We start from the raw sequence: 24913 nt of genomic DNA on the forward strand, positions 1-24913 counted from the left end.
TTTAAAACATTTTTGTAATTATGTAACATTTTACTTTGACAAGGCAGGCCTGTGTCTCATCTCTTAAGCTCTGGCCACAGTGGCCCAGCCTGCCTTTTCTCTTAGCCTCAGACCCTGAGCTGCCAAGACCCTCTGCTCTTCCCCCAGGCCCCAGATCTGAGCTGGGATTAGAATCTGTATCAGGGAGGGATGGGCTGGGGTCAGCTTCGGGATTCCAACAAGGAGTAGGGAGAGCTGGGGCTGGAATTGGGGCTGAGGATGGCTGGTCTGGGGTTGCGGTCCAGCTTAGAATCAGCTCGAAGCTGATGTCTGGGCTGGCTTTAGGGCAGAGTCAGGGCTCAGGGATGACTCCTGGGATGACTTCAGGATGCAGATGGGTATTGGGCAATCAGTCCTCACCCTCTGTGTTCCCCCAGATCTTTGGCATTCTGAAGGCCCCATTCCGTGAGAAGGGGGGTGAAGGTCCCCTGGTACGGCTGGAGGAGCTGTCAGACCAGAAGAACGCCCCCTATCAGCACATGTTCCGTCTGTGTTACCGCGTGCTGCGGCATTCCCAGGAGGACTACCGCAAGAACCAGGTGTGCCACTTCCCTGCGGGCCCACTTGCTGGCTATGCGTTCCTTCCTCAGCAAGTGATTTCCTCAGGAGTATGTGCTGTGCCGGGCACTGTTTTGGGGTCTAGGGTCCGGTAGGGCACCAGACAGCAGGGCTGAGTTCATGGGAATGGGACCTGGCCCACAGCTCACAAGGGCCTTGCACTGGGTTAGATTCTGTGCTGAGCAAGGGTCCTGCTCTTTCATTCTGCACTGGGCCCTACAAGTTATGTAGCCAATCCTTCCACACAAACAAGGTCCCTGCCCTCGTGGAGGTTTCGCTCTGGTGGGAAACAGCCCATGAGCTAAATAACTATGTAATCTAAGTCACTCTTCTGCCCAGTGATGCTTCCTCTCCCGAACCTCCACCTTTCTAGGGTATTGGGTCCCTATCTCGGGGTCTGGGGGCAGTGTTCCAGAGCAGAGCTGGGCCCTGTGGTCTGCCTGTTACTCTCTGTGACCCCCAGCCTGTCTGCCCCCCAGGAGCACATCGCCAAGCAGTTTGGGATGATGCAGTCCCAGATTGGCTATGACATCTTGGCTGAGGACACCATCACCGCCCTGCTGCACAACAATCGCAAGCTCCTGGAAAAGCACATCACCAAGACCGAGGTGGAGACCTTCGTCAGCCTTGTGCGCAAGAACCGGGAGCCCAGGTGGGCCCGAAGTCCCTCCCCGCCCGGCGCCTGCCCCTCCCTCCTCCCTTGCCTGGGTAGAAAGTCTGCTGGTTGTGAGAATACTGAACTATTCCTGCACCTGTTGGTGACTGCCACCCCCCTGAGGCCTTAGCCTCCCTAGCCTTTCTCTGGGATCCCCCCAAATGTGGCCCACTCTAGCAACAATGGGAATGACTCCTGGTACCACTAGAGGCCCCCAAGACCTTCTCCAGTGACAAAGTCAGAACCTGTATTGAACCAGTTGTTAAATATTTTGAATATCACCTTGGCCCTTGCGCCTCCTCACCCTGTCCCCCCGAACCCTCATCTAGCCTTCCCGGACACCAGGATGATGCCCTGGGGCTCTCCCTCCTTGGGGACCTGGGAGTCCATCCCACCCATCTCTAAGCCTTGAGAGGGAGCTAGTCCCAGGGTGGCGGTGCTGCCAGCTGGGGAAGGAGAAAGGGAAGGATGGGCTCTGTCCTTAGAGGGACCAGCCTCTGAGACCCTCTCCCCACCCCTGGCTGTCACCACCCCAGGTTCCTGGACTACCTCTCTGACCTGTGTGTGTCCAACCACATTGCCATCCCCGTCACCCAGGAGCTCATCTGCAAGTGTGTGCTGGACCCCAAGAACAGTGACATTCTCATCAGGACCGAGTGAGCCCTGCGCCCCCTGCCTGCACTTGGGCTTCACGTTGCTGGCGCCCAGCTGTCTTAGAGCTTAGGCCCTGTCTGGATTCAGGCTGGAGCTGGCACCCTTGCTCTCTGCAGCTGTGAACTCTGTGCCTTTTATGTGTCCTGCTGTGTGCCTGGCACTGTGGGGCAGGGCGGGGAAGTGGGGAAGGGGCACAGAAAAGAATGAGCCACGGACCCTGCCCTTGAGATGTATATGGTCTGCCTGGGTCCCTGTGGTGTTTGGCACTGTGCGGCCGGGTGTGCTCAGGGAGGGGTCCAGGCGTAGCGCCCTGGCCCTGGCTCCCTGTGACAGGTTGCTGGTGGTCTGCAGACTTCGGCCCGTGAAGGAGATGGCCCAATCCCACGAGTACCTGAGCATCGAGTACTCAGACGAGGAAGTGTGGCTCACATGGACTGACAAGAATAACGAGCACCATGAGAAGAGTGTGAGGCAGCTGGCCCAGGAGGCGCGGGCCGGCAATGCCCACGACGAGAATGTGCTCAGCTACTACAGGTGCCCTGCCCCAGCTCCTCCCCTCCCTCTTCCTGTGCCTTTCAGCCTTCTCAGTAGGCTGTTGGCCAATCCATGCTGAGGATGAGCTCTGACAGCCTCAGGTGGGGCTCCTGCCTCCTCGGAAGCGTCCCTGCTGTCACTCCCCTGCCATGCAGCCTCATTCAAGGAAGTCTGAGTGAAGAGGACTGTGTGCCCCGAAGAGCACTGAGTGGCTCAGCACAGGAACCAGGCTTCAAAGAAACCCAGCCTATTTCCAAACGTGTATTATTAAAATAACCTCACCAAATTAGCTGGCTATGGTAGCACACACCTGTAGTCCCAGCTACTCAGGAGGCTGAGGCATGGGAATCGCTTGAACCCGGGAGGTGGAAGTTGCAGTGAGCCAAGGTCACACTACTGCACTCCAGCCTGAGTTACAGAGAAAGACTGTCTCAAAAAAAAAATTTAAAAAAAAAATCTCTTTAGACGCCCTTCTTAAATGCTTGCCACGTAGCAGTCCCCCCTCCCTTTTTTTTTTTTTTTTTTTTTGAGACGGGGCTGGAGTGCAGTGGCCAGATCTCAGCTCACTGCAAGCTCCACCTCAGCCTCCGGAGCAGCTGGGACTACAGGCGCCCGCCATCTCGCCCGGCTAGTTTTTTGTATTTTTAGTAGAGACGGGGTTTCACCATGTTAGCCAGGATGGTCTCGATCTCCTGACCTCGTGATCCGCCCATCTCGGCCTCCCAAAGTGCTGGGATTACAGGCTTGAGCCACCGCGCCCGGCCAGCAGTCCCCTTTTAAAGCACTTGTCCTGATCCCTCGTTTGAGCCACATGACAACCCTTGTTGTAGCTACTATAGTTACTCCTGTTGTAAAGCTGGAGAAACAGTGGCACAGAGGGGTAAAGGAACTTGCCCGAGGTTACACAGCCATCAGCAGTGAGCCATGACCCACACCCAGGCTGTCCGGCTCCAGAGCCCCTGGGAAGTCATGTCTGTGAGGAGGAGGCAGAGGGCCTGGTATTGCCAGGGCAGCACAGAGCTTCCTACGTTCCTCATTTTTGTATCCCCTCCATCAAGGTCACACCCCTTTCACCACCTACCCATCTCCCTGTCCTCTCTCCCATCTTGCCCTCACCCTTCCTGGCCAAGGCTGGCTCTTCTCACCTCACTGCCCTCCCCTGTCTCTCACCCTTTCCCTTATCTCTCAGACGTCCCTCTTCCCATAAAAACCTGTCCTGGCTGAGCCTTAGCCAGGAAGGGGAGAATTGCAAGTACTCGTCATCACAGACAGGTTTTCCATTCACCTTTCTAACTCAGAATTGCAGCTGGTGCATCTTTAACCTAATCTCTTTGCCATTTTACTGAGTCCTCACCAAGTCCAGTGCCCAGTGCCAGCAGCCCTGTGGCTGCCATCTGCCATGTCCTCACCGTCCTCCCTGTCCTGCAGGTACCAGCTGAAGCTCTTTGCCCGCATGTGCTTGGACCGCCAGTACTTGGCCATCGATGAGATCTCCCAGCAGCTGGGTGTGGACCTGATTTTCCTGTGCATGGCGGACGAGATGCTGCCCTTTGACCTGCGCGCCTCTTTCTGCCACCTGATGCTGCACGTGCATGTGGACCGCGACCCCCAGGAACTGGTCACGCCCGTCAAGTTTGCCCGTCTCTGGACTGAGATCCCCACAGCCATCACCATCAAGGAGTGAGAGGGGTGGAGGCAGGGTGGGCGGGGCAGGGGTAGAGGCTGGGGTGGGTGCATCTCAGGGACCTTCATGCCTCATGGCCTCCACCCTCAGCTATGATTCCAACCTCAACGCGTCCCGAGATGACAAGAAGAACAAGTTTGCCAACACCATGGAGTTCGTGGAGGACTACCTCAACAATGTGGTCAGCGAGGCTGTGCCCTTTGCCAACGAGGAGAAGAACAAGCTCACTTTTGAGGTGGCTGGGGGAGTGCCCAGGGGCTGGGGTCCGTGGGGTTCTGGTTGGCCCTACACTGGCCTCAGTCTGCACCCAGGAATCGGCTGTGGGATCCCCCCACTTCCTTCTGTGTCCCCAGCCAGTGCAGGGGTACCGTATAGAAGGCTGGGATTCTCCAAGAGGCAGGCTGCTGTTCCAATGCCTGGGAAAGGGCTGCCTCTCCTGCTCCGCTGTCCCTCCTGGCAACCCCGCCCTCATGATGCCCCTTTCGCCAGTCCCGACCCGCCCTCCACGAAGTTTCCCCAGTCCCGGCCCGCCCTCCACGAAGTCCCGCCCCCGCGCACCGGCCCCTCCCACCTCACCTCGGCCCCGCCCCTCCGCAGGTGGTCAGCCTGGCGCACAACCTCATCTACTTCGGTTTCTACAGCTTCAGCGAGCTGCTGCGGCTCACTCGCACACTGCTGGGCATCATCGACTGTGTGCAGGGGCCCCCGGCCATGCTGCAGGCCTATGAGGACCCCGGCGGTGAGGCTTTTGCCCGGCTTGGGCCATCCGGGCGGTCCTCAGCCTCCTTCTAGCACAGGAAGTTCCCTCAGATCAACACCTTCCCCAGCCCGGCATTCCCCCCACCCAACCTGGCTCTGCCTCAAGGGGATATCTTGGGCCCAAGCCTCTCCCACCTCAGCGGGACCAGAGGGGTCCCTGCCCGGACTCCCTGGAGACCCCGAGTCTGGAGGAGTTGCCTTCCAACCCTGCTTGGTCTTGAGGGGAGATAGTGAGGGAGGAGCGAGACAGCCCTGTCATTGTGCGTGTGAGGAGGAGGGAGGCACAGCCTGTCTGAGGGATGAGCGAGCGGCAGCCCTGCCCTCCCAGACACTCCCAGGCTGCATAAACTCATCTAAACAAAAGGTGCCTAGAGCCTGGTACTGTTTTCAGGGCTGTCCTCCCTGCAGTGTCCCCTCAGTCCCCAGGCTGTGTAGCTGTTTTTATGGTTTCCTACAGACAATTCTCAGTCATCTCCCCACACAGCTCATCTTTGCCCTGACACCTCCTTCTTTCCCCAGATTTGGCTTAAAGCTCCCCTCCTCCAGGAAGCCTTCCTGGCTTAGCCCTGTCCCTTCCTTAGCAAGGCTTTGCCTGCAGCTGACATAAACAGAATGTGCACCCTCTGCCTCCCTCATCAGACCAGGGATCCCTGCTATACACCCTCTACAACCTCCTCAGCAACCTCCTGTACTCCCCGCTCCACAGGCAAGAATGTGCGGCGGTCCATCCAGGGCGTGGGGCACATGATGTCCACCATGGTGCTGAGCCGCAAGCAGTCAGTCTTCGGTGCCCCCAGCCTGCCTGCTGGGGCCAGTGCTGCTGAGCCGCTGGACAGAAGCAAGTTTGAGGAGAATGAGGACATTGTGGTGATGGAGACCAAGCTGAAGATCCTGGAAATCCTTCAGGTGCCTGGGCCAGGACCACGTGGGAGGTGTTGGGGATAGGGGGAGGGTAATGGGGCAGGTACAGGGAGGCTGGGCAGGGCAAACCCCTTCAGATCTCAGTATTTGGTACTGAAGGCTCCATTGGGATTGGCTGTCAGGCCCAGCGGTTCCCACATTGTGGTTCTTGGGCCAGCCTCACCTGGGAGCTTGCTAGAAATGCACATTCTCGGTTGGGCGCAGTGGCTCACGCCTGTAATCCCAGCACTTGGGAGGCCAAGATGGGAGAATTGCTTGAGCTCAGAGTTCAAGACCTGCCTGGGTGAGACCCCATCTCTATTAAAAAAATAGTAATAATGATAAATAAATGAAAAGAAAAACAGAAATGCATATTCTTGGGCCCCAACCTAGACCTACTGAGTCAGGAACACTGGAGAGGGGCCCTGTGGGCCTGTGTTGTGACAAATCCTCCAGGTGATTCTGACGTGCACTGAAGTCTAACTCAATTCTCCCATTTTACAGATGGGGAAAGTAAAAGCGGGGAGGGGACTTTGGATTTTGAAGCAGAGCTAGAGATTTAAGAACCTATTTCTTGGCAAGGTGGATGTGGTCATCCCTGTTCTGGTCTCATCTGAGACTCCCCAGCCACACCCCAGGAAGGGGCTCATCCCTAAGAAGGGATGGGGATGCTTGCTTTTGCCTTGCTGTCACCAGAGGGCAGGAAGGGCAGTGCAGTGACCTCCATGGGGGACCTCTGGTGAGGAGTCAGAGTGGAGGGAGCTTCTGACTCATTCTGAGGGCTGGGCCTTCCATGTCTGCATCCTGGGGCTTGGCCAAAGGCACTGTGCACCATGAGGCTGTGCGACTCACCCATGTCTGCAAACCCTGCATCCTCCCGTCTGCCCCACAGTAGCCTCTCCTCCTCCCTTATAGGCCTCAGTTTCCCCTCCTGTGAGTATCCAGGGTCTGTTTGGCTGAGCAGGATAGGAGGACAAGAGTCAGGTTTTGGACCTGGGAGCTTCATTCCCCTTCCTGTCAGTGTCTAACCTGGGAAAGAGGGACTGAGTGGGCTGGGTGCAGGGGTGCTCACTGCCTCATGCTGAGAGGAGGCCCCCGTCCTCCATCACTGGGGCAAGAGCTGGGGGGAGGGCACCCTGGGCCTCCTTGGGGAGAAGGGTCTTGTTTTTTTTGCTGTGACACCCTGGAGCATCCCAAATGACTGTGCTGAGGACCCCGCTACCCCAAGTGCTAGAGCCTTTTTGGGGGCCCCCTGCCCCCCATAAAGTAGGAAGGGCCTTCTGACCTCATGTCAGTCCTCAGCCCATCCTCACCTGACCCTTTCCTCATTCTTTCCCCTCTTCTCCAGTTCATCCTCAATGTCCGCCTGGATTACCGCATCTCCTATCTGCTGTCTGTCTTCAAGAAGGAGTTCGTGGAGGTGTTTCCCATGCAGGACAGCGGGGCTGATGGCACAGCCCCTGCCTTCGACTCTACCAGTGAGCCCCTGCCCTGCCTTCAGGCTGAGGCTGTACGACTTCCCCAGGGATACACAGCAGTGGGGTGGAGCCAGCTCCCAAGCCCTGCTTCTTTTTCTAGTCTGCAAAGGCCTTTTCTCTCCATTGTCTCATTTAATTGCCTCAGTGAGGGGGAAGGGCAGGCACCCTTCCCTTCGTTTTCCAAATGGGGAAACTGAGGCTCACAGAAGAGCAGGGACTTGCTCAAGGTGACAACCAATCAGAGGCTGAGCTTGACCAGGACCTGATCTCCTGACTCCCAGCCTGGATCTCTGCCCACTTTGTACTGCCCTGCGGGGAAGTAGGGGGCTGTGACTCTTCCCCTACTTGGTTCCTTCCCAGAAAGGGGCAGGCAGAGCAGCTGCTGTGCAGCCAGTGCAGGAAAGAGGGTGGTTTGAGTATCTGCCTGTGCTCCCCTCTTTCCTGGGCTGGGCCTACCACCTGCTCCCATCTGCCCCTCTCCCCACAGCTGCCAACATGAACCTGGATCGTATCGGGGAGCAGGCGGAGGCCATGTTTGGAGTGGGGTGAGGCCAGGGTTGAGCTGCAGGGGTGTGTGGGGTTGGGAGGCTCGATACCCCCTCTTGGGGTGGTCTGGGTTCTTGGGCTGGGGGCTGGCCCTTCCCTCTGCCATTCCCTCTGCAGACCCTCACTGGGCTTTGTGCTCAGCCCCTCCCCTGCCTCCCCAGTCCCACTGATCTCGGAGGCCCTTTGGTTCCTAGTCACCCCGCCATTCTTCCACCCCTACTCAGGGCAGGTGTGCCTCTCTTGTGCAGTGGACTTGAGTCAGGTAGCTGGATAGCTGGAACAACGTCCCCAGTCCCACAGGAGGGAGAAAGTGTGGGGACATGCAGCCCATCCGCCCGAAGTCCTGAGGGGCTGGAGGCGGAGGCTTACTGGGGGCTCTTAGCATCTTGGGGCCAGGCTTATGCCTAGGTCTAGCAGGGCCTACGGACTGCTTTTCAGAATGGTGATTGTAAACTCATAAAACAAAGCACATAACAAGACAAAGGGAACCAATGGCTTGGAGTGACAGTTATCAAAATATTGGAGAAAACAAATTAGCAGTGACAGTGATATATGTGCCTCTTTGCTAATACGTTAAGTAGCGAGCCGCACCGGTGGGTATAATTAGTACCATTACTTCAAGGGAGCGACGAATATAAATGATATTTTGTGATTTTAACAACTTTGCGGTGGTGTAAAAACATCTGTGATATTTATTGGTGACAGACTTACAGGTGCCACAAATATTTCCTCATTGAAGGAAATGCTGTATTTTGGTTAGAGGTTGGGAAAAATAAAGATGTAACGTTTTCTCCATCTCTGTTCGTGGGCCCAGCTTCTATCCATGAATCCCCCGCATGGTGGCAGTGGGATCTGTGTTAAGAGTCCTTGCTTCTGGCTGGGCGCAGTGGCTCACGCCTGTAATCCCAGCACTTAGGGAGGCTGAGGCGGGCAGATCACCTGAGGTCAGGAGTTCGAGACCAGCCTGGCCAACATGGTGAAACCCTGTCTCTACTAAAAATACAAACATTAGCCAGGTGTGTTGGCGCACAATGGTAATCCCAGCTACTCAGGAGGTTGAGGCAGGAGAATTATTTGAATCCGGGAGGTGGAGATTGCAGTGAGCCGAGATCAGGCCACTGGCTGCATTCCATCCTGGGCGACAGAGCAAGACTGTCTCAATAAATGAATAAATAAATAAAAGAGTTCTTTCTTCAGTTGCTTAATCAAGGGAAGTCCTGAGAGATCCCAGGAGACAGGGGTCACTCCGGGGATTCAGGGGAGTGGCTGTTAAACTGCTGAGAAAGTATCAATATTTTAAACACATTTAGACTGGCCCTGCATCTGCTGAGTGGGTGGCGGGGAGTGTGCTTGTGCCAGGGCCCCTTACCGGCCACGGACAGCAGGGAGCGTGCCAGTCTCACCCACGCGCCCTGCACCCTTGTGTCCGCAGGAAGACAAGCAGCATGCTGGAGGTGGACGACGAGGGCGGCCGCATGTTCCTGCGCGTGCTCATCCACCTCACCATGCACGACTATGCGCCGCTGGTCTCGGGTGCCCTGCAGCTGCTTTTCAAGCACTTCAGCCAGCGCCAGGAGGCCATGCACACCTTCAAGCAGGTGACGGGACTAGCTGGCCCTGGCCCTGAGCATGAGGCCTGCACCGGGCACTGGGGGACAGTAAACGATGATTAAGGAGCTTACAGCTCAGGGGTTAACTTGGGATGCACATTTGGGGTTTTCAGCCTTGCTGAGCTCCTAGGTGAAGACTGAGTCTCCTGACCTGGCTCAGTGCCTGCCACTTCTTATGATGTGGACAGCACTTTACAGTTTGCCAACTCTATTATGTGCATCTATGCTAAATGCTTCGAATCATGCCTAGCATGCAGACAACCCTCACTGACGTGACTGGCGTTTGCTATTGTGATGTCACGCAGTCCCAACAGCTCCCTGTGAAATATCAATACCAGTCAGTGTTGGCCTTTAAAAAATAAGTGCCTGCCATGTCCCAGGCACTGAGCACTGGACTTGCATTATTGCATGGCATTCTCATAGCAGCCCTGACAGCGAGGTTACTACTCTCCCTCCCATTCCAGAGCGGGGAGAAATCCAGGCCCAGGGAGCTTTCCTCCATTGCCCACTGACCTAGAGTGAGGATGGTGGCAGTCAGACGCAGGCCTGGGTCTTCAGGGTTCAGGGCTGCCACTATGCTTTGCCCTGCCTGTTTGGGGTCTCAGTGGATGAGTGACAGACCGCAGCTACTTGAGGTACTAGTCAGTGAGTAACTGAAGCCAGGTTATGTGGCAGCTCAGGGCAGACAGTGCAGGGACGCCTGTGGCCATCAGGGAAGGCTTCCTGGAGGTGGTGGGCTTATGGCGGAGCCAGAAACATTGAGAGGGAATTGGCTTGGTGGAGAGAGGCAGGTGGTGGTAGGTGATGCTGGGAGGGGAACCCTCAAGTAGGGAAGATGCTGGAGGTCTCTAAGTGGCATGGACCTGGAGCCCGTCTCACCAGCCAGGCCCATCCTCTACCTTCAGGTTCAGCTGCTGATCTCAGCGCAGGACGTGGAGAACTACAAGGTGATCAAGTCAGAGCTGGACCGGCTGCGGACCATGGTGGAGAAGTCAGAGCTGTGGGTGGACAAGAAGGGCAGCGGCAAGGGCGAGGAGGTGGAGGCAGGCGCAGCCAAGGACAAGAAGGAGGTGAGCGGGGCTGCAGGGGGCCAGGGCAGATCTCCCTGTGAGGGCTGGGCCTGGCTGACCTCCATCCTCTTTGTGCTTCCAGCGGCCCACGGATGAGGAGGGCTTTCTGCACCCACCAGGGGAGAAAAGCAGTGAGAACTACCAGATTGTCAAGGGCGTGAGTGGCCAAGGGTCCTCGGGGTAGGGCTCTGTAGCCCCAATGGTCCTGGGGTCTCCCGCTGGCCTGGCCTCCTGTGCCTCTCCGTCGGCCAGCCACTGGCCCTCACAATAGACATCTTCCAGCCTTTGCTGCACATTAAAAACAGCCCTGCCAAGGTCCAGATGGAATTATTTTAAAGCTGAAGGAATTTCATGAAATTCCATTTTGCTGTCATATTGTTCTATTTACTTTTACGGGTGGAATTGGTTTTTTTAGTGCTTCCCCGGCCTGTTGTGAGGGTCTGATTCAGCGCCCATGACCTCCTTCCCCCTTCCTGTCCCGGGTGCCAGCTGGAACTTGTCTGTGGTGGGCCGGGCAGAGGGCAGCCTGAGAAGTAGGGAAGGGGCTCTGGCTCACCTGCCTCCCCTGCAGATCCTGGAAAGGCTGAACAAGATGTGCGGGGTCGGGGAGCAAATGAGGAAGAAGCAGCAACGGCTGCTGAAGAACATGGATGCCCACAAGGTCATGCTGGACCTGCTGCAGATCCCCTACGACAAGGTGGCTCTGACTTCTGACCTCTGACTCCCCGGGGCGGCTTCCCCCTGAACCCCGACCTCACTTGTACGCTAGGCCCTAATGCAGGCAACCTCTCCCATCCTCACCTGGCCTCTTACACTGCCCTGTTTGTTTGCAGGCATGCCTTGACCCCTGAACCCTGTCTTAGTATCAGCTTTGACCCTCTACCCCTCATCCTAATCCCCTTTGACCTTGATTTAACTGCAGCCTCATGCTGATTCTTGACCTTGACTCCCTTTTCCCCCCCTCTAACCTAACCCTGATAATCTCAGCTTCATCTCAACCTTTGACCCTCAGCTTCCTTACCTTGACCCATGTTGACCCTAACTGAACCCAACTTCTCCTTGACCCATGACATCAGTGCTGGCCTTGTCCTGACCCCTGGTTTTGATTCCTTATCCTGACATCTTACGCTGACCTGTCCCCAGGCCCACCCTGGCTCCTGACTCCAATCTTCGTCTCATCTCCCCTTTTGACCCTCAGCCCCTTGCCATGACTGATCTTGATCTCAGTATGTCCCAGGCCTCACCCTGACACTGACCGTGACCCTGTCACCTTGCCCCAACTCCAGCCTCATCTCGGCCATTGAGCTCCCGCCCCTCACATGTTTCCATCCTGACCTGGGGTCCCCACTTTCCCTTTACCCTGGCCTCTTCATGGTCCCAGTCCCAAGCCCGACACACCCCTGCTCCTGTCAGAGTTCAGCTGGGGCCTCGCCTCCCTCCTTGGTGGGACCAACACCCTCTCCCTGCCTCCTGTGCCCAGGGTGATGCCAAGATGATGGAGATCCTACGCTACACGCACCAGTTCCTGCAGAAGTTCTGTGCAGGGAACCCCGGCAACCAGGCCCTGCTGCACAAGCACCTGCACCTTTTCCTCACACCAGGGGTGAGGGTGCAGGGCTGGGAGCAACTGGACAAGGCGGGAGGTGGGAGGGTGAGGGCAGGGCCCAGAACTCTTTCTGACAGATGCCCCCCACTGCAGCTCCTGGAGGCAGAGACCATGCAGCACATCTTCCTGAACAACTATCAGCTCTGCTCTGAGATCAGCGAGCCCGTGTTGCAGCACTTCGTGCACCTGCTGGCCACGCATGGGCGCCATGTGCAGTACCTGGACTTCCTGCACACCGTCATCAAGGCCGAGGGCAAGTACGTCAAGAAGTGCCAGGACATGATCATGACTGAGGTGAGGGCGGGGCTCAGGGGTGCTCAGGGATCTTGGGGTGGGGGCCCAGAGCAGAGGCTTGGCGGGAAGGCTGCAGAGTTAGAGAAGTCAGACAGTGGGTCACAAAAGGAACATTCAGCTGCTGACCATGGAGGGGATGCAGAGGGAGAAGTGAGGCTGCAGATGTGGTAGAACTCAGGCTGTAGACCTGATAGAACTCAAATAGGGTCCCAGCAGCATCAGACACCCAGCAGAACTCAGACAATAGGCCAGAAGGAAATCAAGCACGCATTCCTTCACTTGTCATTTATTATTGTTCATTTAAAATCAGGAAGCACCCGCTACGTGCCACGGATTGTACGTGCACGGGGGACATCAGCTGAGTGCCAGCTCCTGGGGGGCACAGGCAGGGACCCCATCGTTTGTGTGCATCGCCAGGGCCCCAGTGTGTGGCGCATAGTAGGTTCTCAACAGACACCTGTTGAGTGAAGGCACGAAGCATAAAGGGCTAAGTCTAAATCTGGAACAGACGTGGTCCCTGCCCCTGAGCATCTGACAGTGTAGGCGGCAGGGGGAGAAAGGAGCAAACACTGAAGGGAGATTAGGACATCATAAACAAGACATGATGTGCTGGAACTGCTGCGCAGTGTTAATTATTAATTGCTATTATTATGTTACTGTGAATAATGCAGTCGCTGGCACGAGAGGGATGTGGTGTGTGCTCAGTGAGGAGGGTTTAAATAACCGCTGTGGGAGCACAGGGGAGGGAGGGGGTGAGCAGGACAGGATTAGCGAGGGCTTCCTGGAGGAAGCTGCCTCTGAGATGACCCCCATGGGACTTCTTTCCAGTGGGGAGAAGTGGGGACTTTCTGGGTCCTGGGGTCAATATCTCTGCTGGCAGAGGGCCTGAGACATCAGCTGGGGAACCCCCAAATCCCAGCCAGGGGAGGGTTTTCCTGATTTCCGGTGAGGGCTGTGGTCAGAGTCCCAGTTTCTCCCTGGTAAGCAAAGGAGAGGAGAGCCTAGGGCCTGCTGGACGGAGAGAGTGTGACATGTGCCCCCTGCTGCCCGCAGCTGACCAATGCAGGTGATGATGTGGTCGTGTTCTACAACGATAAGACATCGCTGGCCCACTTGCTGGACATGATGAAGGCCGCCCGTGATGGCGTGGAGGACCACAGCCCCCTCATGTACCACATTTCCCTGGTGGACCTGCTGGCTGCCTGCGCCGAGGGCAAAAACGTCTACACTGAGATCAAGTGCACCTCCCTGCTGCCGCTGGAGGACGTGGTGTCTGTGGTGACGCATGAGGACTGCATCACCGAGGTGGGGATCGGGGGACTGGGCAAGACGACTGGAGATGGGGCGAAGGGGAGGGTAAAGCCACGGGACAGGAAGAGTGGGCAAAGCCAAGCCAGGGAATTGGGCAGGAACTGGGAGGCCAGGGGACAGGAGCAATGTGGCAGGGACAGCACAGCCAGGCGGCCTGCTCGTGCCCCTGACCTCCCACCCGTTGCCCAGGTGAAAATGGCCTATGTGAACTTTGTGAACCACTGCTACGTGGACACGGAGGTGGAGATGAAGGAGATCTACACCAGCAACCACATCTGGACGCTCTTTGAGAACTTCACCCTGGACATGGCGCGGGTCTGTCCCCGTGTGGGGTGTGGGCAAAGCCCCCCAGGAGGGATAGGAGTGGAGGGGCCCCATGTGAGGACCCCCCCAGGCATCCCTCTCTCCTGCCTCAGGTCTGCAGCAAGCGTGAGAAGCGCGTGGCTGACCCCACCCTGGAGAAGTATGTGTTGAGCGTCGTGCTGGACACCATCAACGCCTTCTTCAGCTCCCCATTCTCTGAGAACAGCACTTCCCTGCAGGTGAGCTTCTCCTCTCCCGCCACCCCAGGACCGACTTGCCTAGCTTTTGTGAAAGAAAGGGGAGAAATAAGAATATATCTTCATATTTGCTTATTGTACATAAAGAAGTAGCAAAAGGGTACATAAGTGTATTATCTTTTTTTTTTTTTTGAGACGGAGTTTCGCTTTGTGGCCCAGGCTGGAGTGCAGTGGCGCCATACGTGCTCACTACAAGCTCTGCCTCCTGGGTTCACACCATTCTCCTGCCTCAGCCTCCCGAGTAGCTGAGACTACAGGCGCCCGCCACCACGCCCGGCTAATTTTTGTATTTTTAGTAGAGACGGGGTTTCACCGTGTTAGCCAGGATGGTCTCGATCTCCTGACATTGTGATCTGCCCGCCTTAGCCTCCCAAAGTGCTGGGATTACAGGTGTCAGCCACTGTGCCCGGCCTAAGTGTATTAGTTATCTATACCGTGTTAACAAATTATCCCCAAACCTAGCAGTTTAAAACAACAAGCATATCTCAGTTTCTGTGGGCCAGAATGACAGTGGGAATGGTATCATCCAGCAGGAACTCCTAAGTCCAGTGGGTGTGGTGGATTCCAGAGTGGCAGCACTTACTCACCAAAGAAAACATGGACGTGCCATGCATGGGATGGCACAGCCAAAGCAGGGATCACGACAGTCTCCCTGGCAGAGATCCTTCGTGCTGACTAGTTGATCACAGTGATCTTAGAACTGAAATAGGCAGGCAGCCTTCTGAAGGCCTAAGCAGAAGGGCTCCAGGCCAGTGTACAGAAGCCTGATTTGAATCACGAAAGATTCATGGCTCCTCAGTCAATCCCCAGATTCCCAGACTCGAGCCAGTGCTCAGCCCAGAGCCCTCTGAATGAAAGCGAGCCAGGTTCCCTTAAGGAAGGGCGCTGCTACATGACTGAGATCAAAGAAACACTGGAAGGATACAAAAGAAACCAACAAAAGGGGCTACTTAGGGGGATAGGGCTGGGGTGGGGTGGGGTAGTGTTTCTAAGACTGGGGGGAAACATGCTGAGTCCTGCCTTCCCAGGAAGGGTGGTGTATTTTGACACACATCGTTTGGGCCCTGGGATCCCTGTGGGACCATGGAACTCTGGTAATTGGGGTCAGCTTTCCCCATCTTTGATCAGCTCCAGGGCAGTGAGAGTGATGGGGGAGAGACTTCTCAAAGTGTTACCGTTTTTTTTTTTTTTTGAGATGGAGTCTCACTCTGTGCCCTGGGCTGGAGTCCAGTGGCACAGCCTTGGCTCACTGCAACCCCTGCCTCCCAGGTTCAAGCAATTCTCCAGCCTCAGCCTCCCGAGTAGCTGGGATTACAGGCGCCCGCCACCACACCCGGCTAATTTTTGTATTTTTAGTAGAGACGGGGTTTCACCATGTTGGCCAGGCTGGTCTCGATCTCCTGACCTCAAGTGATCCACCCACTTCGGCCTCCCAAAGTGCTGGGATTACAGGTGTGAGCCACTGTGCCAAGCCTCAAAGTGTTACCTTTTAAATAACCTTTTGGTTTTTGAACCATGTAAATCCATCATCTTTTTACAACATTAATTTATTTAAACATTTTTTGAAAGAGTCAGCAACATGGCTATGAGCCCACAGCCTTGGGGAGTTACAGGGCTGCCGTGTACAGCTGGGCAGGTCGTGCACTGCTGAAGGGAATGCAAGTACCTTTTTCCAACCAGCACAAAGGCATATGGTGGCTAGTGAAGGCTCCGTCTCTCCACCCATGCCCATTCTGATTGGGCCCTGGTTCCTGGACCTTGGGTTGCCCAGGGTGCAGGGCTGGGCTGCAGCAGCGGGCTCTGTGACTTCTTGCAGACACACCAGACGATTGTGGTGCAGCTGCTGCAGTCCACTACACGGCTCCTCGAGTGTCCGTGGCTACAGCAGCAGCATAAGGGCTCTGTGGAGGCCTGCATCCGGACCCTCGCCATGGTGGGTGAGTGTGCCGGGGCACTGACCAGCTCCAAACCACTCCTCCCGCCGCTCGCAATGGGGACGCCTGCCCTCCTAATAAACACTTTATCCCTAAGCTCGCCCATCTCCTGCTCTCAAGTGGTTCTCAGTAAGTCCTTCTTGGTGTCTGCCTGGCATCCTGGCAATTGAGAGAAGCTGTTTTCTCCTCTGGGTCAGTTCCCCAGAGATGGATGCTGGCCGACATTCTCCAGCTAGAGTTTTTTATGGGTATTTGCAGATAGGTTCCGGCAGGAGGGAGGCCTGTGGATTGTTAGGGACAGCTGGGGAAGAGGAGAGGACAGGTGAGAGAAAGGAGGGGGAAATCAGGGTAGAGCTAGGGGGTAATCAAAGAGACAGAAACTCTCCTCTTACCCAACAAGGGGAAGAAAGCCTCTCAGTCCCTCAAGCGTAGGCCAGGGTGGGAGGTCTCTGTCCCCCAGACCCTCAGTCTAGTTCACTCTGTCTCCTGGTGTGGCAGCCCTGAGCCTGGCCTCTGGCTGGTTGAACTGCCCCTGCACCAGCACCCCTCCCTTCCCACCCAGCCAAGGGCCGGGCCATCTCGCTGCCCATGGACCTGGACGCCCACATCAGCTCGATGCTCAGCAGTGGAGCCAGCTGTGCAGCTGCCGCCCAGCGGAACGCCTCCAGCTACAAGGCAACCACGCGGGCCTTCCCCCGCGTCACCCCCACCGCCAACCAGTGGGACTACAAGAACATCATTGAGAAGCTGCAGGTGGGTGTGGGGCTGCCTGGCATCTGCCACAGGAGCTGCTTGGTTGACTCAGCAGCTCCCCTACTTTGGAGGGGCAAATTCTCGGGGAGTGTTTCTTCCTGTCCTGCTCACACTTCCAGGAAGGGGCTGGTTGGCTTCTCCCCACTCTGGGGCTGCTAAGGGCCGGCCCTGCAGCAGGGGACTGGGGAGCCTCCTTCCAGAGGAAGCCTGGAGAACCCAGAGGCCTGCCTGTGGGGTTGGAGCTCGGGACCACCCCTGGCTCCTGCAGCACCCTCCTGTCTATGCAGCACATTTCTGTGCGCCGTCTCATTGGCCTGTAGAGGGGGCGTAGTGGGTTATTTTCCCCACGTGGCGGGAGACTGAGGCTCAGAGAGGGTAAGGGGTTTACCCAAGGTCACACAGAGCTGGGAGAGAAGCCAGGCCTTGCAGCTCCCAGCCAGGGCTCTGAGCAGGCAGACATCATGCTGTGTTCAGGGTGTCTCTGTGGGTGTGGGCCCCTCAGACAGAGGCAGGGCAATCTGTGGAGCTGTTTGGTGTTTGGGTCAGGGGAATGGCAGTCATACCCAGGTCATTTCTTGGGTCTGGCAATGACCCTGCCCTGGCCACCCCAGGACATCATCACAGCCCTGGAGGAGCGGCTGAAGCCCCTGGTGCAGGCTGAGCTGTCCGTGCTGGTGGACGTCCTGCACTGGCCTGAGCTGCTCTTCCTGGAGGGCAGTGAGGCCTACCAGCGCTGCGAGAGTGGAGGCTTCCTGTCCAAGTGAGCGAGACCCTGGGCGTGGGGGCAGCAGGGGTGCAGCAGCCGGGGGCAGGGAAGGGCCCGGTGGGGACTAGACAGGCTCACGGGGTCAGAGGGCCTGGAGGTGTTCCTGCCTGGGATGGGGCGGGAAAGTAGCTGGAGCGAGGCAGCGTGGGCTGCCCTGAGCTGCCTCCTTGACTGGCTCAGGCTGATCCAGCACACCAAGGACCTCATGGAGTCGGAGGAGAAGCTGTGTATCAAGGTGCTGCGGACCCTGCAGCAGATGCTGCTCAAGAAAACCAAGTATGGGGACCGGGTGAGTGCCCTGGTGGGGCAAATGCTGGGTGGGCCGGTCAGGAGTGCCCAGGGGCTCAGGGTCAAGCCCATCGGGCCAGTGGTCAATGGTGCACTGTACCCACAATGGGGCCTCACTCTCATCCTCCCCCAGGGCAACCAGCTGCGCAAGATGCTGCTGCAAAACTACCTCCAGAACCGGAAGTCCACCTCGCGGGGGGACCTTCCCGACCCCATGGGCACTGGTCAGTATCGCCTTCCCCTGCCCCTGGGCCCTCCCTTCCACTCTCCTGTCCCACCAGCTCTCCCTCAACTGAGTCCCCCCCCAGGCCTGGACCCAGACTGGTCAGCAATCGCAGCCACCCAGTGCAGGCTGGACAAGGAGGGGGCCACCAAGTTGGTATGCGACCTCATCACCAGCACCAAGAATGAGAAGATCTTCCAGGAGAGCATTGGCCTGGCCATCCGCCTGCTGGATGGTGGCAACACAGAGATCCAGGTGTGGGGGGCCTGGGGCCTGGACATGCTTTCCTTTGCCTCCCTCCCTTTTTTGGAGGAGGTGGGCCTTGAGTTGGGCACTGAAGGCCAAGGAGGGTGTGAAAGAGGAGGGCAGGAGGCCTGAGCAGAGGCTGAGCGGTGAGAAGAGTGGGCATGATGGGGGCAGGATGATGAGGAGATGGGCTCAGGCCTGGCTGGGGCAGAGGGATATGTGGGGGTGGTGAAGGGACCACGTGACACAGGAATAGATATGGGGCACGGAGCCGCCCATGGGTGGCCATGGATGCCAGCCGCCAGCACCCAGGCCTTCAGTCAGGCCCCTGCGGCCCCAGTGGTCCCAGCAGCGTGGTGTGCCTGCTCCACGCCCTGAGTAGGAGCAGGGTCCAGTGCTGAGGCTGCTCCCTGGCCACTGTCCACCTCCAGAAATCCTTCCACAACCTGATGATGAGTGACAAGAAATCAGAGCGCTTCTTCAAGGTGCTGCATGACCGCATGAAGCGGGCCCAGCAGGAGACCAAGTCCACCGTGGCAGTCAACATGAATGACCTGGGCAGCCAGCCACATGAGGACCGTGAGCCAGTCGACCCCACCACCAAAGGTCAGGGATGTGAGGCAGAGGCACAGCGTGACGGGGCTCCCAGGATAAGATGTGCAGGGTGGGGGCCTAGGGGGTGGGCAACTCCAGCCTCACCAGGTCTCGCCCACAGGCCGCGTGGCCTCCTTTTCGATACCTGGCTCCTCATCCCGCTACTCGCTGGGCCCCAGCCTGCGCCGGGGGCACGAGGTGAGCGAACGTGTGCAGAGCAACGAGATGGGCATGTCTGTGCTCATCATGCAGCCCATCCTGCGCTTTCTGCAGCTGCTGTGCGAGAACCACAACCGGGACCTGCAGGTGAGTGCCTTGCCACACACCTGCCCCTTCCCCCACCAGCCAGCCGGCATGCAGACCAGGCACTGTGGCCGGTGTCCCTCTATGGCATGTGTGCCCTGGCCTGGGCACTGCTGCTTTGTGGCCAGTGGTTCCCCTACCCCTGCAGCACACAAGATCGTGCTCCCCAGGCCAGCCTCCCACTCCGTGCTGCAGCTGTGCTGTGCCCAACCCATCTGTGCCCCGCAGAACTTCCTGCGCTGTCAGAACAACAAAACCAACTACAACTTGGTGTGCGAGACGCTGCAGTTCCTGGACATCATGTGCGGCAGCACCACGGGCGGCCTGGGGCTGCTGGGGCTCTACATCAATGAGGACAATGTGGGCCTCATCATCCAGACCTTGGAGACCCTCACTGAGTACTGCCAGGGCCCCTGCCATGAGAACCAGGTGAGCTGGCCTGGTGGCACAAGTGGCAGCCAGGGTGGCAGTGTGGACATGCGGGTAGATGCAGCCAGCTGGGGCAGGGAGAGAGGCTGAGTTCTCTGGAGCTGCCACAATGCTGACAGGGCTTGGGCCCTGTGTCCCCCACTGCCTCCTGCCAGACCTGCATTGTGACTCACGAGTCCAATGGCATAGACATCATCACCGCACTGATCCTCAATGACATCAGCCCCCTGTGCAAGTACCGCATGGATCTGGTGCTGCAGCTCAAGGTGGGGCCCAGTGGCAGGTGTGTGAGTGCTGGGTGTGCATGTGATGTGCGTGCACGTATGTGTGACTTGCATGTCAAGTGTGCATAGTGGTGTGTAATATGTGGGTGTTAGATTATGTGTGTGATGGGGCATCATTTGGATGCACAAGTGTGTGGTGTGTGCAGGGTGTGTGTGTAATATTCAGCATGTTTATATATACATGAGTGCACGTGTGAGCAAGCATGCTGAAACACACACTCCCTCTGGATACAAATATGTCCTGGTTTAGCTGAGGACTTGCTATGTGTGTGTCTGCTGTCTGGGTAGCTGAGTGTTTGCCACAGTGGGGGTGAAGGCAAGCCTATGGATGGGTGGGCTGGCTGTGCAGGATGCTTCTCATTAAGCCTAGGGGAGGGAGGATGGGAAGGTCATGGCACCTGACCTTTTGTGGGATGGGAGAGTTGTTATGGAGAGGAACGAGGGAGAAGTTGTCAGGGGCATGGTGGGGACCCTGAGACTGTGGCTTGCCTCCCTCCACCCCTCCACCCAGGACAATGCCTCCAAACTGCTCCTGGCTCTGATGGAGAGCCGGCATGACAGTGAAAATGCCGAGCGCATCCTCATCAGCCTGCGGCCCCAGGAGCTGGTGAGGCTGGGCAGGCGGGCAGGACTGGGTGGAGTATGTTGGGATGGGGATGAGGGCCAGGCTGGCCCTACCGCCCTAGGAAGAGAGCACTGGAACAGGCACTGCCCCTCCAGGTGGATGTCATCAAGAAGGCCTACCTGCAGGAAGAAGAGCGTGAGAACTCGGAGGTGAGCCCACGTGAAGTGGGCCACAACATCTACATCCTGGCGCTGCAGGTACCAGTTCCACCAGTGGCCCCCTGGGTGCCCAACAGCCATCACTCCCCCGGCCACCATGCCCCCCAGCCACCATGCCCCCCAGATACCATCACCCCCCAGTCGCCTTTGTCACCCCCAGCCACCATGTCCCCCAGACACCATGCCCCCCAGATACCATCACCCCCCAGTCGCCTTTGTCACCCCCCAGCCACCATGTCCCCCAGACACCATGCCCCCCAGATACCATCAGCCCCCAGTCGCCTTTGTCACCCCCCAGCCACCATGTCCCCCAGACACCATGCCCCCCAGATGCCATCACCCCCTAGTCGCCATCATCACCCCCCAGCCTACCATGTCCCCCAGACACCATGCCCCCCAGATGCCATCACCCCCTAGTTGCCATCATCACCCCCCAGCCACCATGTCCCCCAGACACCATGCCCCCCCAGATGCCATCACCCCCCAATCACCATTGTCACCCCCCAGCCACCATGTCCCCCAGACACCATGCCCCCCGATGCCATCACCCCCCAGTCACCATTGTCACTCCCCAGCCACCATGTCTCCCAGCCACCATGCCCCCCAGCTGCCATCACCCCCAGTCACCATCGTCACCCCCCAGCCACCATGCCCCCCAGCTGCCATCACCCCCTAGTCGCCATCGTCGCCCCCCAGCCACCATGCCCCCGCCAGCTGCCATCACCCCCAGTTGCCATCGTCACCCCCAGCCACCATGCCCCCCCAGCTGCCATCACCCCCAGTTGCTATTGTCACCCCCCAGCCACCATGCTCCCCCAGCTGCCATCACCCCCCAGTCACCATCATCGTCCCCCAGCCACCATGTTGCCCAGCCACCATGCCCTGGTGACTGTGCTGCCTTTTCCTTCAGCTCTCCAGGCACAATAAACAGCTGCAGCACCTGCTGAAGCCAGTGAAGCGCATTCAAGAGGAGGAGGCCGAGGGTATCTCTTCCATGGTGGGTGCTGGCCCCGAGACTGGGGTGGGGGCAGGGCCTGGAGCCCAGGGAGGAGCCTCGACCCAAGGGCATGGCCTGGAACAGAGTGAGGCCCTAGAATATGAGCCAGGCTAGAATTTGGGGGTACAGCTCAGGAGGCTGATCGGGACTGGCAGCCAGGGGTGAAACTCAGACTGAGAAATGGAAGCAAGGCTCAGGTGGGTCTGGGGTGGGTCTGGAAGCTTTAAGCAGGACCCGGGCTGCACTTGGGCAGGACTGAGGAAGGCCCCGGCTATCCTCTGGGATTCTCTGGTAATGGCTCTCCCGCTCCCCTCCCTTTGGCACCAGATTCTCGAGGCTACGTCCTAGTTGGGCTGGGATTGGCCTGGTCTGGCTTGGTGGGAACACTCGCTGAAGTGTAGTTCAGAGCTGGGCGAAGGCCTGGGAGGCTAGGGGCTGAGTGCCAGGCCTGGATGGGCAGGCTGGGGTCTGACCTCCGCGCCCTCCCCATCTCCAGCTCAGCCTCAACAACAAGCAGCTGTCACAGATGCTCAAGTCCTCAGTGCCAGCACAGGAGGAGGAGGAAGACCCCCTGGCCTACTACGAGAACCACACGTCCCAGATCGAGGTGGGCCTGTGGGCAGCAGGGGTGGGCGTGGGGGCCTGGGCCGGGTGTGACCATGTGCTGTGCGTGCTCAGATTGTGCGGCAGGACCGCAGCATGGAGCAGATCGTGTTCCCAGTGCCTGGCATCTGCCAGTTCCTGACGGAGGAGACCAAGCACCGGCTCTTCACCACTACCGAGCAGGACGAGCAGGGCAGCAAAGTGAGCGACTTCTTTGACCAGTCCTCCTTCCTGCACAACGAGATGGAGTGGCAGCGCAAGCTCCGCAGTGAGACCCGCGGGCAGGAGGGTGGGGCGGTCTGGAGCTGCTCACTGACACCCTGTTATAATGGCCTCCCTTGCCCGCCTGTGGGTGCCCTGCGCCCACCCCCTCCTCACCCCAAGGAAGCGCTCTTCCATGTGTGGCTTCCTCCTGAGCGGGTCCCCGCATGCAAGGGATAGAGGGTGCTCACCAGCGCCCTCCAGCAGCTCGCCGTTGCCCTCCTCCTCAGGCATGCCGCTGATCTACTGGTTCTCCCGCCGCATGACCCTGTGGGGCAGCATCTCCTTCAACCTGGCCGTGTTTATCAACATCATCATTGCCTTCTTCTACCCCTACATGGAGGGCGCGTCCACAGGTGAGAACACAGGGCTGGCCGGCAGGTTCCCCTGGCCCTGCCATGCCTCCTCCCTGGGGTGGGGCAGAGCCTTGAGGCCAGCTGGCCTCTGAGGGGACCAGATGCAGAGTGTGCAAAAGCACCCCCTTGTGCCATCCTGTGGGCTCTCACTACATCATGGAGACACAGGTGTGGTCCAAGGGGACGGTCAGGGTCTTTGACCTCATGGGAGATGGCGCATGTGTGCACGTGCACATGCACAGATGTGTCAGTCAGAAACAAGACCTGGTAGCCGCAGCTGGACAGGGCCTCCCGCTTAGGCCTGAGGGGCAGGTGTAATGGAGGAGACTAAAACCAGGCACCAGGAACTTAACCGGGAAGGCTGCCAGGAGAAGGTGGCTTTTCGGCACCTGTTGGACCTGCTCTGGGGCTGTGGTGGGCTTGAGGGAGCCCTGCTCACCCTGCCCCTGGCCCCCAGGCGTGCTGGACTCCCCTCTCATCTCACTGCTGTTCTGGATCCTCATCTGCTTCTCCATTGCGGCCCTGTTCACCAAGCGCTACAGCATTCGCCCCCTCATCGTGGCGCTCATCCTACGCTCCATCTACTATCTGGGCATCGGGCCCACACTCAACATCCTGGGTGCCCTCAATGTGAGTGCCAGAGGGAGCCCCCATTCCCAAACAAGCTCATGCTCACTGCATTCAGACGGCAGGCTGGCCTACTGCTTCCAGAAGCCACTGCTCCATCCCATCCCCCCGTCTCTGTTGGGCTCCCAAGTTCCTTATAGACCGATGGCAGGGACTGTTCTGTGCCTTCTTCCTCTCCCTCAACATCTGAGGGCAGCTGGCACCCAGAGACAGAAATTCAAGAGTCCCTTTGGAACAACAGGGTCAGGGTGGCTGTGCACACTGCTGGTTGTGCACTGCCCAGGGGCACTGCTACGCGGCAGATGTGAAGATTCATATATAATGACAATCTCCTGACAGATGGAAATAAAGTGCTTTGAGCAAGGAATACCTTTGCCTGATAGACTCAGTCAGTGGTCTTCTCTGTCCCCATCCTCCTTTGCCTATACCTCACTGTGTTTCTGGAACTGAGGACCCAAGGGGCTGCTTCTGTATTCTGAGTCCCAGGTGCCCAGATGTATTTCTGGAAGCAATTTCGTTAATGCCGTGCCTCCCAGGCTCTGAGCTGGGCACTGGGGAGGCATGTGTGCAGATTCAGACTAGGTGGTAGGGCGCTGACCCTCATGCCTTGCACTCACCCCCAGCTGACCAACAAGATCGTGTTTGTGGTGAGCTTCGTGGGCAACCGTGGCACCTTCATCCGGGGCTATAAGGCCATGGTCATGGACATGGAATTCCTCTACCACGTGGGCTACATCCTGACCAGTGTCCTGGGCCTCTTTGCTCATGAGCTGTTCTACAGCATCCTGGTGAGGCCTTCTGGGTGGGCTGGGGCTGGATGGGGGCATAAGGTGGTTGAGGCTTCCCATGAGTTGTTGGCAGTTCCCCGTCACCAGTCTCTCTGTCCAGTCCTTTGCTCCTGGGCTGGGAGCAGTGAGATTTCAGTCTTCCTCTGCCTTACCCAAGCCTGGCCCTCAAGGCCCTGATCCACTCCTGGTAGTCATCTGACCCCTTTCTCCTGTACAGTGGTGGTTCAAGCCTGGACTCTGGAGCTGGACCAGGGGTTTGCATCTCAGCTGGGCTACTACTAGCTGTGTAACTGGGCAAGTTTCTTAACTGCCCCATGCCTCAGTTTCCTCACCTGTAAAATGGTGATTACAACAGCCCCTGCCTTCTAAAATAATTGTGAGATGAAATGAGCTAATGCATGGAAAGCACTTACACTGTTT

General features: G+C 57.7%; 1 protein-coding gene across 1 annotated transcript in view; it reads left to right on the forward strand.

Moving 5' to 3' along the window:
- ITPR3 (inositol 1,4,5-trisphosphate receptor type 3) overlaps nt 1-24913 on the forward strand; it is a 76207-nt gene that overhangs the window by 45914 nt on the left and 5380 nt on the right. Inside the window, exons 15-51 of the mRNA XM_010359109.2 lie at nt 417-578; nt 1077-1249; nt 1789-1908; nt 2258-2440; nt 3869-4120; nt 4215-4359; nt 4722-4863; nt 5590-5789; nt 7132-7261; nt 7749-7806; nt 9240-9405; nt 10323-10487; nt 10570-10644; nt 11059-11184; nt 11968-12090; nt 12187-12387; nt 13441-13692; nt 13888-14013; nt 14115-14240; nt 16075-16195; nt 16755-16945; nt 17557-17705; nt 17892-18000; nt 18133-18223; nt 18308-18477; nt 18900-19074; nt 19184-19368; nt 19594-19794; nt 19950-20060; nt 20590-20685; nt 20799-20900; nt 21772-21858; nt 22355-22465; nt 22537-22729; nt 22953-23078; nt 23536-23708; nt 24329-24493. Of these exons, the coding sequence (XP_010357411.1) occupies nt 417-578; nt 1077-1249; nt 1789-1908; nt 2258-2440; nt 3869-4120; nt 4215-4359; nt 4722-4863; nt 5590-5789; nt 7132-7261; nt 7749-7806; nt 9240-9405; nt 10323-10487; nt 10570-10644; nt 11059-11184; nt 11968-12090; nt 12187-12387; nt 13441-13692; nt 13888-14013; nt 14115-14240; nt 16075-16195; nt 16755-16945; nt 17557-17705; nt 17892-18000; nt 18133-18223; nt 18308-18477; nt 18900-19074; nt 19184-19368; nt 19594-19794; nt 19950-20060; nt 20590-20685; nt 20799-20900; nt 21772-21858; nt 22355-22465; nt 22537-22729; nt 22953-23078; nt 23536-23708; nt 24329-24493 (5481 nt within the window). The remainder of the gene's footprint in view (nt 1-416; nt 579-1076; nt 1250-1788; nt 1909-2257; nt 2441-3868; nt 4121-4214; nt 4360-4721; nt 4864-5589; nt 5790-7131; nt 7262-7748; nt 7807-9239; nt 9406-10322; nt 10488-10569; nt 10645-11058; nt 11185-11967; nt 12091-12186; nt 12388-13440; nt 13693-13887; nt 14014-14114; nt 14241-16074; nt 16196-16754; nt 16946-17556; nt 17706-17891; nt 18001-18132; nt 18224-18307; nt 18478-18899; nt 19075-19183; nt 19369-19593; nt 19795-19949; nt 20061-20589; nt 20686-20798; nt 20901-21771; nt 21859-22354; nt 22466-22536; nt 22730-22952; nt 23079-23535; nt 23709-24328; nt 24494-24913) is intronic.

The sequence above is a fragment of the Rhinopithecus roxellana genome, chromosome 4 (genome assembly GCF_007565055.1).
Source record: "Rhinopithecus roxellana isolate Shanxi Qingling chromosome 4, ASM756505v1, whole genome shotgun sequence".
In the NCBI taxonomy this organism is placed as follows: Eukaryota; Metazoa; Chordata; class Mammalia; order Primates; family Cercopithecidae; genus Rhinopithecus; species Rhinopithecus roxellana.